Below are 18,000 nucleotides of genomic sequence, written 5' to 3' on the forward strand. Positions count from 1 at the left end.
CAGTAGATGTGGTATATCCTGACTTTAATAAGGCTTTTGATACTGTCCTGCATGGCAGTCTCATAAACAAACTAGGGAAATACAACTGAGATGGAGCTACTATAAGGTGGGTGCATAACTGGTTGAGAAACCATTCCCAGAGAGTAGTTACCTGTGGTTCACAGCCAAGCTGGAAGGGCATATCAAGTGGGGTCCCGCAGGGATCAGTTCTGGGCCTGGTTCTGTTCAATATCTTCATCAACTATTTAGATAGTAGTATAGAGGGAATACACTTATAAAGTCTGCAGACGATACCAAGCTGGGAAGGGATGCAAGTGCTTTGGAAGATAGAACTAAAATTCAACATGAACTAGATAAACTGGAGAAATGGTCTGAAGAAAACAGGATGAAATTCAATTAGGACAAAATGCAAAGGACTCCACTTGGGAAGGAACAATCAGCTGACACATATAAAATGGGAAATGACTCCCTAGGAAGGAGTACTGCAGGATGGGATCTGGGGGTCATGCTAAATATGAGTCAGAGTAACACTGTTAGGAAAAAAAATCTGAACATCATTCTGGCATGTATTAGCAGGAATGTTGTAAGCAAGACAAGTAGTAATTCTTCTGCTCTACTCTACGCTGATACAGCCTCTACTGGAGTATTGTGTCTAGTTCTGGGCACAACAACATTTTAGGAAAGATGTTGACAAATTCGAGAAAGTCCAGAGGAGAACAACAAAAATAATGAAAGGTCTAGAAAACATTACTTATGAGGATAGATTGAAAAAACTGGGCTTGTTTAGTCTGGAGAAGAGAAGACTGAGAGGGGACAGTTTTCAATACATAAAAGGGTATTACAAGGAAGAGGGAGAAAAATTGTTCAGGATAGGATAAGCAGCAATGGGCTTAAATTGCAGCAAGGGAGGTTTAGGTTGGACATTAGGAAAAACTTCTTGTCAGGGTAGTTAAGCACTCCAATAAATTGCCCAGGGGGGTTGTGGAACCTCTGTCATTGGAGGTTTTTAAAAGCAGGTTAGACAAACACCTGTTTGGTTCAGCCCCTTGCACAGCTACAACAAATCAGATCCAAAGCTGGAAATAACCCCCATTACCTCCAACCTCACATTTTCTCTCTTTCTGCTTTTGGTTTCCAGATTTCCCACACTCAGAAGACAGCATAACCAGTCTCTAATACTGAAAGCAGCACTCATTCCATCATTCTTTCCCCCACCTGTCTCACAAAGACTTACATCTGCCTCATAATCATCCTTTTTCACAAGCCCCAATAAGACATGTCCATTTAGATGCAAGCTTCAGTTTCCATAGCTTCTCACAAAGTTGTATTCCATTCTCCCCTCTGCTCATGGTGATTCAGCTGATGCTCTTGTTGTCTGAGTCAGTCCCAAACCAAAGTGCCTTTGTGATGTTTAGAGTGGTGTTTTGCTAGAGGTTGTGTCTTTCAGATCAGACACAAACCCAAGGCCCTGTCCAGATGGCACTTTTCGCAAGAGAGGGAGCATTAGTCAGTCCCTAACTTTAAACAATTATGTGCTCCTGCTCCCTAAATATCCCCAACAAGATACAGTACTCCGTTTTCACTTTCTGTCCTAAACTGCTCTGTGCTGTTAAACAGCTGCCACACTGCATCCCAGATGGACTGGTGGGCAACAGTGCTGTATGTGCGTACAGTTTGTAAAGCTCTTTGGGATGAAATGCAGCTAGGTTTAAAGTCAATGAAGTTCTGCCAATGTGCACCAGCTGGGGATCTGCCCTCTAAAGTAGGTGTCATTAATTTTAAATTCTGCTTATGAAATCAATCCTTAAGCACCATACCAGGTCCCCCATTTGTTGGTCCATAGATAACCTTGGCTATTCTTTTATGATTACAAGACATTCAGTAGGGCGATCTTAAAAGTTGTCAGTAGCCCGCCACTTGCTTGTGCAGTCACCAGATATAAGAACAGTGTATAAAAATTCTCTTTCTGCTTCACGTTAATCCTATCTGATTTCAACCGATCCTGTGCTATTCAATTACAGCTTGGGGAACCCTATGCCACATGAATAATTAAACAGAAGGAAGTGATCACCCTTACCTGCAATTTACTGACTAGCCAATGGGAAACAAGGGCTGATAAAGTAGAGTGCAACTTAATGTTGGTATTACAGAAGATTATTTCATTTTGGACTCCGATGCACTTATTTAACGTGCATGGGAGCAAAATGCAAAAGGAGAACAACAACATTATATGAAGGCGCAGTCGCAGATGCATAACTAAGTAGTGGTCCTTCCCAGGTGCTCTTCTGAAGAGCATGTTGTCCATTATGTCTACACACGCACACACAAAACCAACCATATAGATGTCTAATCCTATACAGGATGTGCTGGTAGCTCAACACCAAGAGCCTAGTTCTGATCCAAGAGCTTGTCTATACACAAAGTTGCCTCAATTTAACTAGCGGCATGATTTTAAAACTTATTTACTTAAACTGAGTCAAAAGGTGATGTGGTTGCTCTTAAATGAATATAAACCTTCATTTGTACGGGGTTGTACCGTACGACTGGAGAATTGCTAACGTAGTTCCTATTTTTAAGAAAGGGAATAAAAGTGATCCGGGTAATTATAGGCCTGTTAGCTTGACGTCTGTAGTGTGTAAGGTCTTGGAAAAAATTTTAAGGGAGAAAGTAGTTAAGGACATTGAGGTCAATGGTAATTGGGACAATTGCAACATGGATTTACTAAAGGTAGATCGTGCCAAACCAACCTGATCTCCTTCTTTGAGAAGGGTGACGGATTTACTGTTAGATAAAGGAAATGCGGGTAGATCTAATTTACCTCGATTTCAGTAAGGGCGTTTGACACGGTTCCGCATGGGGAACTGTATTAGTTAAATTGGAAAAGATGGGGATGAATATGAAAGTTGTAAGTGGATAAGAACTGGTTAAAGGGAAGACTCCAGCGGGTCGTACTGAAGGGTGAATTGTCAAGGCTGGAAGGAGGTTACTAGTGGAGTCCCTCAAGGATCGGTTTTGGGACCGATCTTATTTAACCTTTTTGTTACTGACCTGGCACAAAGAGCGGGAATGTGCTAATAAAGTTTGCGGATGACACGACAGCTGGGGGGTATTGCTAACACGGAGAAGGACGCGGGATACTATTCAGGAAGATCTGGACCACCTTGTAAACTGGAGTAATAGTAATAGGATGAAATATAATAGTGAAAAGTGCAAGGTCAATGCACACTTAGGGATTAATAATAAGAATGTTTAGATATACGTTGGGGACGTTCATCAGTTGGAAGCGACGGAGGGAGGAGAAGGACCTTGGGGTATTTGGTTGATAGCAGGATGACTATGAGCCGCCAATGTGATATGGCTGTGTAAAAAAGCAAATGCGGTTTTAGGATGCATCAGGCGAGGTATTTCCAGCAAGGAGAAGGAGGTGTTAGTGCCGTTATATACGGCGCTGGTGAGACCCCACCTGGAATATTGTGTGCAGTTCTGGTGTCCCATGTTTAAGAAGGAGCGTGGGGCATGAGTCGCTTGCTGGTGGATTCTCTGCAGCTTGAGGTCTTCAAATCACAATTTTGAGGATTTCAATAACTCAGTCATGGTTAGGGGTTGTCATAAATGTGTATGGGTAGGGTTTTGTGGCCTGCCTTGTGCAGGAGGTCAGACTAGATGATCATATTGGTCCCTTCTGACCTATGAGTCTATATCCATTTAGCCTAAGTCAAATAGTAGCGACTTAAGCTAGCCTAAAATAAACCACATGAAGAACCTGTTTAACTCAATCCTTTTAAAAAACAAACAATTTAAAGTTAAATCAGTGCAACTTCTGTATTTAGACAAGGCCAAAGTCAATGGTAGGAAACTAGAGTAACTGCTGTCAAAACAAAGGAGTTGCACCTGTTTTGAACCAGTGTAAAAGAAAGAATCAGACACAGAAATATACTACATATTGCTTTGTAGTGGTGGAGCAATATCTCTAGCATGCTGCAAGAGCCTGATGTCTTTAGGATCCTCACACCTCCAGTGTTCCAATATTTATTTCAGATTATTCCATTTAAAATAACTAATAAGGTGAGGATGGAAGTGTTGGGAAAAGAATGGAAAGGAGGCCCCGGAGGCTGAAGTCCTCTCTCTCTCTCTCTCTCTCTCTCTCTCTTCCTCCCCATAGTGCCAGTATAGCATGGGCAGAAATAGGGCAGGCTTCCCTTTCACGACCCCAACTCAGACTCTGAGGAATCACTTCCAGGAACAAGGTAGGAGTTCTGCTGCCACAGACCATTCAGTCCCTGGCTTCACCGCTTAGCTGGACAATGAGGAACAGAAGGGTGACGAAACAGGGGCCTCTGCGATAGTGTTTTATTTGTGAACACCTGTACACGGGGAAGCAGATTGTTATTCGCCAACTAAAGATCACCACGTTTCATTACGTTATTTAGGCACAAACCAGCTACTCAGATTATTCTCTGAATGCAGCCTGTTTTAAGAGTGAGAGTTTAAACTTACAAGGCGAATATGAGCACTGTCTCTCCTTGGCAGCACAAGCAGCTGGATTTAGTGTGTGTATGCTGTGCAGTACAGGGAAAGAACACAACAAAGTGTGAGAAAACAGTAATGTGCAGCCATACAGAAATCCAGGTAGATGGCTACAAAACACACATGAACACTTGATAAATGCATCACATTGACTAGCAACCAGAGGCACAGGCAGCCACGACCCTGCACACAGAGAGACGGTGACTTATTACAAGCATTCACGCAGGCAGCGTCTCTAGAACAGGAGACCTGCTCAGTGCCACAAGGAAGGAAACAGAGGGCAAGAGAGACAGCTTACCCCTCTGAGCTGCTGGACACCACCAAATAGCCTCATCACTCCATCAATCTCCTGCTCCAGCCTTCTGGTCCAGTACTGCATCCTGCAAGACAGGGAGAGAGACGCACAGAGTCAAAGCCCTGACACTTAGATCAGCAGGATAATCGAAGACGGAGGACGGAAATCAGTGCCCACAGCCAAGTTTACTGCACTCAGTTTTTGCAGTGCCACATGTGGGCAGAACATCAAGAACGTCTGTCCTCAGAGTTATGGCTGGGGCTTCAGGACTTTTAAGTTTACACATAAAGGAAAGGGGAAGGGGTGAGTAGGCAAAACAGAAATTGCAAAGTGCCTCTTTTCGTCCTTTTACTAAGCAGGAGAGACAGAATCTTGCAACCCCAAAGGGACTATTCAAGGCCTGGGTGATTCAGTGCTTGGCTTTTACTATCGACAACACCTTATTGCTCTGGCAGGCCTGTTGGGCCAAGAGCATCCATAGACCCAGTTCAGGATCAGCCATGTCTTCTGGCAGGGGACTATGCCCTGCCCCAGCTAGGGAATGGACTCCAGGCTATAACAGGGCTTTTCCGATGTTAATTTGTATGGTTGCAAGGCCACAAGACAGCATTTGACACACTTGGGAGCCTAATATTGGATCAGGAATCCCAGGGCTCAGCTAATAAGCAGCCCCAATATTTCTCACTCCCATAAGAGGTGGTGCTGCCAGGTCTGAGAAGAAGTTATTGGCAAAGCTGCCTCTTGGGTTACTTGACCAGAATAGGATGGGAAGCTGCAGCATGGATTACACCATGTCATTCCTACAGATGACTTTATGGCAAGAGTTCCCATTGCTGGCAAGCCTGCATTTGCCCACAGCACACTCCATACCCTGCCCCTCCACCCCCCCCAAATGTATTTTTAGTTGTAACAACAACTAAACTCCTCAAATCCACAGCTTTTAATCCTCCTCTGCTTCTAATGAGCTTCCCTGACTTCTTTAATTCCTGGCCATGCAGATGTCAAATCTCCCACCTGGCCTGGAAAAGTGCTGCTGGCTTGTCTACATCCCAATTATTATTTTCAGTGCTATTCCCATGGCACCTTTTATCTCTTAAGTGCTGCATCAGAAAAAGGAGCCAAAGAGGAGTAGACGAAACTGAGGCCAGTAATGGAAAGTAGGACGCCAGCCTCACAGCAAGTAGGGTCATGCAGTGGAGAGGGCAGAAAGCAATAGAGCTATCGGCCTTGGACAATTTTAAATCCAGGAAAATTCCCCCAGATCAGGGCCACACACACACACACCCCCCTCTGCCACTGAATCAAACTAGCCTCTCTGCAAGGACAGGAGACGGGGAAACCCAACTTATGAGAGGACTGTAGTACTGTATTTTACAGTCTAATGATTGTCAGCCTAGGGCCAATATGTATTTCCCTTAGGCACAAATTCCAGATGAAACCCCCTCTCCCCCCCTCCCACCACACAGCTTTTCTTTTAGAGCAGAAGCACCACTTGTAAACACCTGGAGTGGAGGCACCTAAGGAGGACAGGAATCTAGTCCGGCAGATACCCATGTTATTAAGGCAGGTGGAGCTCTTGCCAATTGTTAACGTTACACAGGAGGCTGCCAACAGAAGGCTGGTATAGCTGCACAATCCAAGCTTACAGAATTAATCATGCTGAAAACCCCATCTCTCTGATTAAACTGGTCTAATGTTCTAAAGCAGGTGATGCTCTGATTTTTGCCCTCAGAAATTTGGTAGAGGAGGGGAAGGCAGGCAGAGGAGCATATGGGCAAGAAAGCAGCAGACATTTTCTCTGAGAAGCAGAGAGCAAAGTCACATGGACAGCTGTTTTAAAGGTGGAGGGTCAAGTTCTAGAAGCCCTCCGAGGAGCTTACACAGCTGGCATCTTTCACTGAATTCTAGCTACCTACCGCATCTGTCCATCCCATCTCTCTCTCAACTGGACTTGCTATATCAGATGAAACCTATAGCCATCTAGTCCAGTATCCATTAATCCTTAATAAGAAAAAATGTCTTCACGTGCCATCAAGGCACAAGATTTCAGACAGTTCTAACTATATGGGAAGTTTGAGGCATCTACATTATTCTGTTAATATCATTCAAGACATACACACCAAACTGACATGGGGTGCTCATTTTCTTAATTTTCAAATTAGTTTTAACTCAAATGAATTAACTGAGTTACTTAAATCCACAGAAAATTCATTCTGTGCCCAAACAATAAGTGCTGTCATTTTGGGGAGGAGATAAAGTATGTTTCCATGCATAAGAAAAAAGGTTGGAATTTTGATTCAAGTGTAAAATTCAACTGAGCCTTAACTCTGGAGCCACGAACATCATCTCCATATCCAAGTATCTCTGGCCTAGCCTGCACTAGTGGCATATGTACCCCCAGGAGGTACGGCAACTCATCTAGATGTTTGCCTAGTTTTTCAATGGGCTAAATGAAAAGCCTAGAAAAGGCAGTAAAAACTAAAATTTCATACAGACAATGACTTGTTTATACTGCTCTAAATACCATATCAGTGTTTCTTAACCTAGGAGGTCATGATTTTTTTTTTTATCATTATATGGTAAAAATGAGAAAGTAAGCAATTTTTCAGTAATATTGTTTTGTAAGACTTACATTTTTGTTCTAATTTTGTAAGCAAGTAGTTTTTAAGTGAAGTGAAACATGGGGTATGCAAGACAAATCAGACTCCTGAAAGGGGTACATTAGTTTGGAAAGGTTGAGAACCACTGGCTTACACTACAGAAGGTTTGCCAGTATAGTTATACCAACAAACTCCCCTAGTGTGGATGCAGCTTACAGGGGCAAAAAAAGAAAAAAAAAAAAAAAAGACTGCTTACGCCAGTTCTCTGAACAGAACAGGCTATACCTGCATAATAACTTTTTTGCCAGTATAACTGACTATACCAGGGCTTCTCTCAGTACTGAATGGTCAAAGAAAAATAATTGCCTGACATTACTATACCAGCAAAAGTTTGTAGTGTAGACCTGGTTTGTATCTATGGATTTCTAAATGCAGCCAGCACTATAACATTTGGGGCCAGTGATTCTGGTGACCAGGAATGTTCAAGGCCAGGCACATCCTAGAATTTGGCATCACCTCTTCACCCACCACTTGCTATGTGCTGAGTAGGAAGGTACCATTAAAAATATATATTACTATTCTATCTCAGTTGACCTGCTGCTTCTGTGATTGCTCCACTTGAAATTTTACAGAAAGGGATTAGAGCAAGGATGAAAAGGGCAAAGAAACTGATATGCCATTATGCACATGGAGATTTTACTTTGAAGCAACTCTAGTATGGAAGCTGTAAGCAATAAGACATGACAGTCATTGCATCTCTAGGCCATTATTCCACGCCTCAGGTGGCGTTACGGGGCTCAAGGAGCAATAGTTCCTCGAAACGCTTAGCCCAGAGTGTCTTACCGCTCTTGTGAAATGGTATTTATAAATAAAATATAAAGCAAACAGCAAGGCCGCTGCACTTACTGGGATACTATTGACACAGATGCATTACTAGTCACAAGGCCCCATGTGTGCTAAAGCCTTTTCCTGAATTTAATTCCAGCTGCAGCAGCCTGAAGTATCCTTCTCCAGTGAATTAATATGGGAGAGGAGGATATCCCAAAGACAGAAGTTTTGGGTCACCACTGAGCAAGTTACTAGAGAGGCACTAGCATACCATAGTGAGGCTGTCTCATGGTCCCACTCTCCACCCCGTTTAATGACTACCCAGCACAGCTTACCTTAGTCCCTGCCAGAAAGAGACCCTTGACCATGTGTGGATGCAATGTGTAATTTCGAGTTCCCTTGGCACTCAAACACAAAAACGTTGTGTGTTTGGTGGCTCCCCTCGCTCCCCATCTGCGCCATTTATAAACCTGCTGTACGATTTGTAAGAAGGATATAAAGAAATCTTTAAAAAAAAACAAAACACGCAACGTCCTTTGTCATTGTCTCCTCAAAGGAAGCTTTAAAAATGTTAATTGATTTCATAATCTGCATATTTGATTTTTTGTTTAGAGAGAGGAGATAAAACAAAAAACAAAAAAAGGCAGCACTTCAAAAATATTTACTAGCACATGCATCCAGTGCTGGACTCCAACCTGTGCTATACGGGAGCCAGAGAAGTTTGCACCTGCACATACATTCCTTCAGAAAAGGAGTGGATCTCCTTTCTGACTGCTCTCCTATTCCAGACATACCTGGTTTGGACCCAGGGCAAGTTCCCCATTTTACATAAGCCAGTCCCCCTTCTCAAGGTCCCATACCTCCATGGAAGACTTTGGTTAATATGTCTGAGCTGCTGCTGCTACCACCACCATTCCTGGGGGCATTTGTTGGGAAGGGAATGAGAATTCCCATGGAGTCAAGGAACACCCCTTCCTTGGCCCAAGCCCTCCCTAATTCCTTAGCGCTGGTCTTCTGCACAGCAGCTCTCACTCACAAGCAAGTCACCAAGCCAAGTCAATTCCATTTGTTTGTGGTCTCAAGAATGTAAAAGGACAAGGGGAAAAAACAATTTTTTGAGAGGATATGCTCCCCCAGGGCTCAATGGGCTATACAGAAAGTATTTTGTACAAGTGTACACACTCAATGCTGTGTGTTCAGCCAACAATGCTTCACTCCGATTCCTATGTTTTGATTCAATGTCCAAATCATAGAATATCAGGGTTGGAAGGGACCTCAGGAAGTTATCTAGTCCAACCCCTGCTCAAAGCAGGACTAATCCCCAGATTTTTGCTCCAGATCCCTAAAGAGCCCCCTCAAGGATTGAACTCACAACCCTGGGTTTAGAAGGCCAATGCTCAAACCATTGAGCTATCCCTCCCCCATTATTAAATATTGCTATTTAATAAGGTTAATTATAGTGTTGTCCAATTTTTGCTGTGCAGGAACTTTCCCTTTTAATTGGCTTATTCTTCAAAATTCTTAATTCTCCAACTACCTTCACACGTGTGTGCATTCTTATTTCTTATATATCTGAAAGAGAAAGCCCTATATAAGCCAATATTTACTGACTAGAAAAAAAAATATGACCCAACATTTGTTGTTGTTGAACAGGACGTCTGGAAAGTACTGGTTTGTAACGGAACAGCCACAGATAATGCTGGCCACTCTGCCAGTCATTTTCAAACCTCCCATACTGTCATTTCAAGTATGTGCACAGGTGCTTATCAGGAATAAGGGCAAGAAAATACCTAGACAATTCATACACACGTGCATATATATTTATATACAAATACATTCACACACACACCCCTACACCTCAAGATGTTCCTCACCCACTTTCACCCCACAATAAAGCACCTTGGAGGGGGATGGACAGAGAAATTCCAGAAATCTAATGGAAGGAAGATCTATTAAGAAGATAAGATGGTCTGCTAGACAGAACTCTGGACTGGAATTCCCAACTCTTCCGCTGACCTGCTGCGTCATCTCGGCCACGCACGTCCCCTCTCTGTGCCTTTGTTTTCCCCTCCCACTCAGTCTTATCAGCTCATTGCAGCAGGCAGTCTCTTAATGCATGTGTACACAACACCTAGCACAGAGGGGCCTTGACCTCAGCTGGGTCCTCCAGATCACAGTGTAAAAATTAATAAATAAGTAAATAAAAATCAGAGGGATAATTTGCAGAGGTGGCTTTATGGGCCCACAACCTAGACCTGGGCAAATAATGTGAACAAAATGCCACAAATACTAGATTACATTTTGTAACAAAACACACTTTAATTTGTGCTCCATTTGTTAACCACAAATAGTCTAGTGAACAAGTATAACTGGCAGGAATGTTCACAGAACTAGCCAATTTTATAGGGAATATGAGAGAATATTCCTGAAAAATCAGTTTTGAACCTGAAAACCCAAGTGTTTGCCATCTAAGAGTTACACTCCACCAATACCATGTGATCAATGTATCCTGTCAAAATACCTTGAATTTCAAACTTTGCATACAAAATACTCACAACCAGCTTTTTTCCAGAGAAGCTGGAGGCCAAAGGATAATTCAGTGAATAAATTAAAAAACAGGCTTGAGAAAATCATGCTGTTTGTAGATGATTGGCCAATAGAAAGAGGAGAAATTAAGTTATCCAATGTACCAAATACCATACTTAATGGTACTGCGAAGGGTCCCCACAAGATTGATGTATCCCTTTATCACATCAACTCTCACACACTCCCACAGCCCTGGTAATAAAAAAAACAAACAAACAAAAAAAACACACACACAACAACAACCAGCAAAGCACACCACAGGAAATCTCTTTTGCAGACAGTGAGGCAGAGGGGAAGGCAATTGCAGCATGGGGCTCCCCAAACCAGTCACTATCCATCTCAGAGTGGGTTTCTTCATTATGTGACAATTTGGAAATGCAGCCATCACATGAAGGGCACTGGAATTTTAGCAACATTATTTTGCAGTTCTTCCACCTGAGGATCCCAAAGTCCTTTTCAACCATGAAAGAACTAAGCCTCACAGACTCTCAGAGCCTGAGTCTGATGTTGTAGCAACACTGGGTTACAGTTTTTTAGGTGAGAGCAGAATCATGCAGGTGAGGTACAAGGCAGGTTATCCTTAGCCAAGGCACGGAGAAGTTAAGACAATGCCAAAACAGCAAGTCTCTCTCTCTCTCTCCCCTTTCCAAAAGCCTTGATCACACCTATACTAGTGTAAATCAGGAGTAACTGTACAAAAGTTGGTGAAGTTTCTACTGTTTTACAGTGAGATTGGAACCACACCCTTGAACTCAAAGCCTATAACAGAACTGAAGAGCTGCAAGATATTGCTTTAATAAATAAGGGAATAGGTGTCAGTTTTATAAAACTATTTATTGCCTAAAGGAAGTTCACCCAACAAATCCTCTTGTAATTTTCACTCCCCATCAAGCCCTTGTGACTGACAACGTCCATGCATCACCATTCAACCAGCTAGGTGCACAATGGTTTATATTAACACTTCCCTCTGTGCCACCAGCATCTCAGCTCTTTCACCGCTCTCTCAGTTGCTACAATGTCTTTCAGTCATGATGAGGATGGAGGGGTTGAAGCGATCCCATCCCCCAGTGTAAGGTGAGAACAGGTCTAGCAAAGCTTCTGCGAGCAGCATGAATTAACTGACTTTATGATGTAATGACAGACACACTGGTTTATTTGTTTATTGTGTATAATTCATGGCTCTCTTGGGAGGCAGACAGGGAGGGGTGGGGGAGATCATTGCAGTTCTCGCTTGTTCCAGGAAATAACCATCAGATGGAAAGCAAAGCTGCCTAAAGAAGAGCAGGCCCAGCTTCCACGAAGCAGCTCATGGGATTCCAGCACCCAGCTGGGGACCAGAATACATGCTCCACAGCTTGGAGAACTAGCAAAGCAACCAGACCGACATAGCCAGAGTTGGCAAGAACTCAGATGCTCTTTGTCTGGGCTCTGGTGACAAAGGATGCTAGATTATCTCCTAACCATGTTCTGAGAGTCAACTTCCTCTGCAGCATCTCACCATCAGAATGTTTGCACCCTGGTACCTGGACATTGCTTGGTGATGTGATGATAAAAACCACAAGAGAGATATAATGCGGCTGTATCGCCGTGTTCCCACCCTTTCTATGCAGAGTCCCAACATGACGAAGGTCATTGGCCCTTAGGAGAATGGAGGAACCTAAACATCCTCCACACCTCATAGAAACAACTTCTTGAGAAGAAAATATATTGGAGTATGCAAACAGTCTCCCCTAAGAGAAACGGTAGAAGTCCCCTGCCTTGGCTCATTTAGGAAACTGGACTGATCCACACATTGGGGAATAGACTGTAAGGAACAACCCTCCACCGCCTGTTGGAATACGATTTTAAACAGAGCTTACACTTGTCCTCATTTCCACAATGTCTAGTTTACAGGGTGTGGGGCAGACCCTGCTGAATAGATAATGGGGCTCATGGCAATCAGGATTTGTAAGTACGGCCACAACTCCGGGCTAGAAAGAGCCCACCAAGGGGATCACTGCTCTGTGCTGGAGTATCTTACCACAAGCCACTTATGGCAAGGAATACATTCCAAAGTGAAAAGCTATTAAGCAGCACAGACGGTAGGACTGAAAGAGACCAGTTGCGTCCCCCTTCCTGACCCTAGCATGCGCAGGGCCACTCCCTACATCATTCCCCCTAATGTCTCAGTTAACCTACACTGGGCTCTCTGCAGTGATTAATTAGGCCTTTAAAACACAGGCCACCTTGAAAGGTTCAATAATATTCAGTTACAGTAAGCCTGATGGCTAGCTGGTGCTGAGCTGGGCCTGAAGTAAGTTGGAATCTACAACTTCACCCCTGGCCAAGCAAAGGGGTCATTCACCTCTTCTGCGAGGGCCTGTGAATATGAGAAACATTCAGCCACACCATTTCCACTGCTCCTCTGCTTCTAACTGCATTAACCCACCTTCTCCTAGGCTGGTTGAAGTAGACTGGCACAGTATTATATACACGTCTCTAGGGTTTTCTGGGCACCATTTTCACTAGATACTTATTTAGTTAAAACCTCTCCTCACTATTACTTCACTTGAGGAATTCCCGGGCCCAGGGCCGGTGCAACCATTTAGGCAAACTAGGCAGCCGCCTAGGGCACCTAGTGGTTGGGGGCGCCTAAAAGCCCCCTCAGATGAGGAGGTGGAGGTGAGCTGGCTGGGGGGCGCGCGGAGAGGGTTGCCCGCAATAACGAAGGGGCGGGGGGCGCACAGGGGAACAGCTCCCCGCCCCAGCTCACCTCCGCTCTGCCTCCTCCGCTGAGCACACAGCCCAGCTCCAAGTCTCCTCCAATCAGCGCTGCAAGCCTGGGCAGGGAGGAGAATTAGAGCAGCTACGATGTGCTCAGTGGAGGAGGTGGAGCAAGGTGAGCTGGGGCGGGCTACTCAGGCAGGGTTGGCTTCTGCAGGAGGGCTCTCCATGCAGGGTTGGCTGCTGGTGTGGGGGAAGGGGGGAAGTCTCCCCAGGCAGTGTTAAGCTGCGGGGGGGAGGGAGGGAGGGAGCGAAGAGGGGGAAAGTCCTCCCAGGCAGGTGTTACTGCCGGCGGGGGGGGGGGTGGGGGCGGGGTGGGAGAGTCTCCCACAGGACCAGGGTAGCTGCAGTTGGGGGATAGGGGAATCTCCCACGCAGGTTTAAGCTGCCATGGCGGCGGCGGGGGGGAGAGGGTTAGCGTCGCGGGGTGGGGGTAGCTTGCTGCGGAGGGGAGGGCTCCCGGGGGTGGGCTGAGTTAGCTGCCTTGGGGGGGCGGGGTTAGCTGGGGGCGGGGGGGTGCAAGGTGGAAGTTTCGCGCCCTAGGCGAAACTTCCTTGCACCGGCCCTGCCCGGGCCACAACAGGAGTGGCATGAAGAGAGAGGGTGATATAATCATTGTTATTATAAAGCACTTAGTGATGCACACTCAATGGATCTCTCGATAGCCAAACATCCGGGACCCTGTCATTTTTACATGCAGGCTACCTCGTTCCCAGAAGCTGCATGTTGTATGTTCCTTTACAGCAATGCACTCAAGGGAAAAGGAGGAGAAAAAGCACTTTTAACAATTAATTGATTGCACTTTATGCCATTATCTCAGTGCTTTATGATTCATGTCTAAGAGCTGCCTCCAGTACCTTTGGATCCAATCAGCACCAGTGTAAGGTGCACACTCTGGAAGCATAAAGCTGTGTCTGGTTTTATCACAATACCACCTCACCCATCGGTGAAGCATAACATGAGGGGCCAAATTTCAGCATTAGCTGGTCACAGACCCCCAACTTCAAGCACATGGCTCACATAACACAACTGAATACAATCTAGATTTCCTTTAGCAACAACACAAAACCCAGCTTGCCCTACGAGGCCTGGGGAAGAACTAGATCAGTGCTACAGCTGGTCCTTTCTTTTACAGAAGCCACTCTTCTGTACATTTTAGAGCTTAGGCACGGTGAAGGAGGAAGGGGAAAAGGCAGGGAAAAAAGGTAAAGTTGCGTCTGCTTCCCGAAACACCTCAGCAGTATTAAACAGGTGATGCAACCACAGCCCTGCCTCAATTCTGATCTGGCAGACCCCCTCTGGGACTGCTTAAGGACTCTGGCTGAGTGACATTTACAAAGGAAACGCCATTGGACGATCTTGTTACAGAGCTGTTCAGCATTAACTAGGCCATCCTCATAATACACAGGTGATTATTCTTGCCATTTTTACAGAGAGGGAACACTGAGGCACAGAGGTTAAGTAACTTGCCCGTGTTCACAGAGCCAGTCAAAGGCAGAGCCAGGACTAGAACCCAGGAATTCCAGACTCCCAATTCTGTCCTCAAGCCTCAAAAGGGTACATTTACACTGCAAGTGAAGTTAAGCCTGTAGCCTGGACAGACATACCCCTGCTTACTTTAATCTAGCAAGTACACATAACAATAGTGTAGATGTGGCAGCACGTGCTAGCAACTGGAAAACGTACCCAGCGTGCTTGCACTTGGGCAGCTCTGAAGCCCATGCTACTACGTCTACACTACTGTTGTTACCCATGCTAGCTAGCTTAAAGCTAGCACAAGTAGCCATACTTTTACTTGCAGCATAGACATACCACTTAAGAAGGCAGCAATCAAATCAGAAGGAAGGATGCTCCCACAGACAGAGACACCCCAAGGCACTTGCCGGGCTTACCAACCCGAACACATGCATGCACAATAGAAACCGGGGAACCAAAGATAATTCACTTTTTTTGTTTTCGCTGCCAATACTCATTTATGAAATCAAAATTCTTGTTTGCAGGCAACCCAAAAGCTTGTGCAGAGAATATTCAGATGGGTTTTTTTGTGCTTTTTTTTCCTAGAAGACAAAACCAGTTTTAATGTGGCATTCTTGATGGGTCTTATGACATCATCAACCTCCTTCTATTTAGAATAATGATTTCTTCCACACGCCACGAGATTTGAAATTACCTGTGAAATATATTTCCCTAGGCACAGGCTCAAGAAGCATGTAAATTACCCAGGCTAATGGCCTCTAGAATTCTCTCTCTCCAACACACACATCCACCCTGAGTTGGAAATGTTCAGATGAGATCATGGGAGACATGCTAAAGGGTAAATATTTGTGGAATGAGAGAGGAGTTGTGCTGAGGCTTCCCCAAGAGCTAGTTTTACCTTTAGGAGCCAAGATACACAAGCCTTATACAGACAGACAGAAGTTGGTGCACCGTCAGCACAAAACTGTAATTTTAAAAGAGCGCTTTCTTGGGACAGTTGCCTGGCCATAATTTCCACAGCACAAGCAGCCACACATACTATGGATTATGCTGCAGAATGAACCCCTTTAATTTTCAAACACTTCATGTTATGGCACGTTGAGCAATTGGCAGCAATTCCTTCAACTCTTCTCTCAACTCCTCAGAGAAACAGCCCTGTACAAGCATATACTAAGCACCTCGCTTTGGTGCCAAGGCGCTTGCCAGAGTCTGGCCCCCAGAGTCTGGATTCCACAAGGACAATTCCCATCCACCCCAAGACAGGGAAAGAGGGATTCTTCCTCAGAGGTCAAACTCTCCTAGCCATGCCTCGACTCATAGAACATCAGTATATAAAGTGAGATGCACCAAGTTCAAGAGAAGGTGCCTTGTCCATTGGGAGGAGCAGATATCTGGGAATTATATGGCCTGAGTTCTATTCCTAGATCTGCTACTGACTTACTGCCTGACCTTGTCATGTCATCTAATACCTCTGTTTCACCTGAGCTAGTCATTTATTTTGAAGTGCACACATTATAGCCAACACACTAAAAGGAAGAGAGTTATGTAGGGGAGAACTAGGCATAGGAGAGGGAACCAAGGATGTACACATAAGAGGAGAAAGACATGTAGGTGCTCATACTTCAGCAGAGGGGGGGAAATGAAATGGGACCTGAAAACAGAACTATCCACCTACCCAAAAGGGCAGGACTGAGTCATAGAAATCAACTCTTTAGCTGGTGTAAATAGCTGCAGCTCCACTGGGGATCTGGCTATGCCACTAACAGAGCCTCACTGCAGGCAAGGCTGACAACCAGTCACCTTTCACCAAAGTCATACAAATCACAAGCGCCCCTGAAGATCTATATTGAAAAAAAACAGTAGGTGGGAAATAGGAACGGCCACAAGATAGCACAAAATAAAATGGGTCAAGTTTATCCCCACAGGGGGATTCCACTAAAGCAACTGGAGGAAGGCCAGGGATGAATTTGGCACAATGGTCTTTGCATGAGTTTTTCAAATTCAAGGTCAAGCTGCAACACCATTTCCCAGACATATCCATCCTGCTAAGCCATGGTATCACACTGCTCTCATCTTCCAGAAGCATAACTAGGACAAGGAACTTGAGCATTTTCAACAAAGAGGGCTATGCAATATGTCAAGCCATTTTCCCCCATCAACAGCTAAGATCTCCACACACTCTTCAGGGTCACGCTCAGAGTTCAAAATTAACTGTTGGCTCAGGCCACTAATACAACCACCATACTATATACAAATGATCAATCTTGAAATACCAAGTCCAAGTCCAGTGACAGCAGAGAAAGCCTCATTCCTTTTATTCCCACTGTTAGCAATGAAACGTCATTATGTGACCCAAATGAGGACAGCACTGGCTTCATTCACAAGATTGGCCAAAAATATTTAATACATGATTCAGAATATTACATGTTTTGACTGCTCAGTTCGGATTTATTTATTGAGTCATTGCACTTCTCGCAACCTTCAAATGCTTTAGACAACTTCAAACTTTACACTTGTAAATATCACCCCTGAAATGCAGCTGCCATTCTGTATACAACAGTTTTAGTGCCAGCCAGCGAAGACACATTCTGTACCCACTTAAACAGTAGCAGGAATTTAAGCAGGCAGATTAAAATTACACAGTCAGGGCCTTAGTTTCCATAATAACATCTGAGACAGCACCCCTTCAGGCACACAGCAACTCCCCTTCCCCAACACGACACTGGGATATCGCACTTGTCCTCCTGAGTCAAGGATAAAGCAATTTGCTAAACCATCAACACCACTTCCTGCTTGGTTATCTTTGGGAGAGGTCTCCCATCCATGTATTGTCTACGTCTAACTCTCCTTATCTTACGAGAGGTCACAAATGCTATGAGGTATGGCTACATGAATGGGTAAATTCAGTTAGGGAAGAAAGTCAAT

At 44.6% G+C, this 18,000-nt stretch overlaps 1 protein-coding gene across 3 annotated transcripts in view; it reads right to left on the minus strand.

Moving 5' to 3' along the window:
• Nucleotides 1–18,000, minus strand: part of CACNA2D2 (calcium voltage-gated channel auxiliary subunit alpha2delta 2) — a 638,569-nt gene that overhangs the window by 609,882 nt on the left and 10,687 nt on the right. For 2 of the 3 annotated variants that reach the window (XM_075072870.1, XM_075072869.1), the window contains exon 2: nucleotides 4,826–4,907. In XM_075072870.1, the coding sequence (XP_074928971.1) occupies nucleotides 4,826–4,907 (82 nt within the window). Of the gene's footprint in view, nucleotides 1–4,825; nucleotides 4,908–10,124; nucleotides 10,282–18,000 lie in introns of those variants that run through there. The other variant, XM_075072871.1, reaches the window with a different exon arrangement.

The sequence above is a fragment of the Chelonoidis abingdonii genome, chromosome 16 (genome assembly GCF_003597395.2).
Source record: "Chelonoidis abingdonii isolate Lonesome George chromosome 16, CheloAbing_2.0, whole genome shotgun sequence".
Taxonomy (NCBI): Eukaryota; Metazoa; Chordata; order Testudines; family Testudinidae; genus Chelonoidis; species Chelonoidis abingdonii.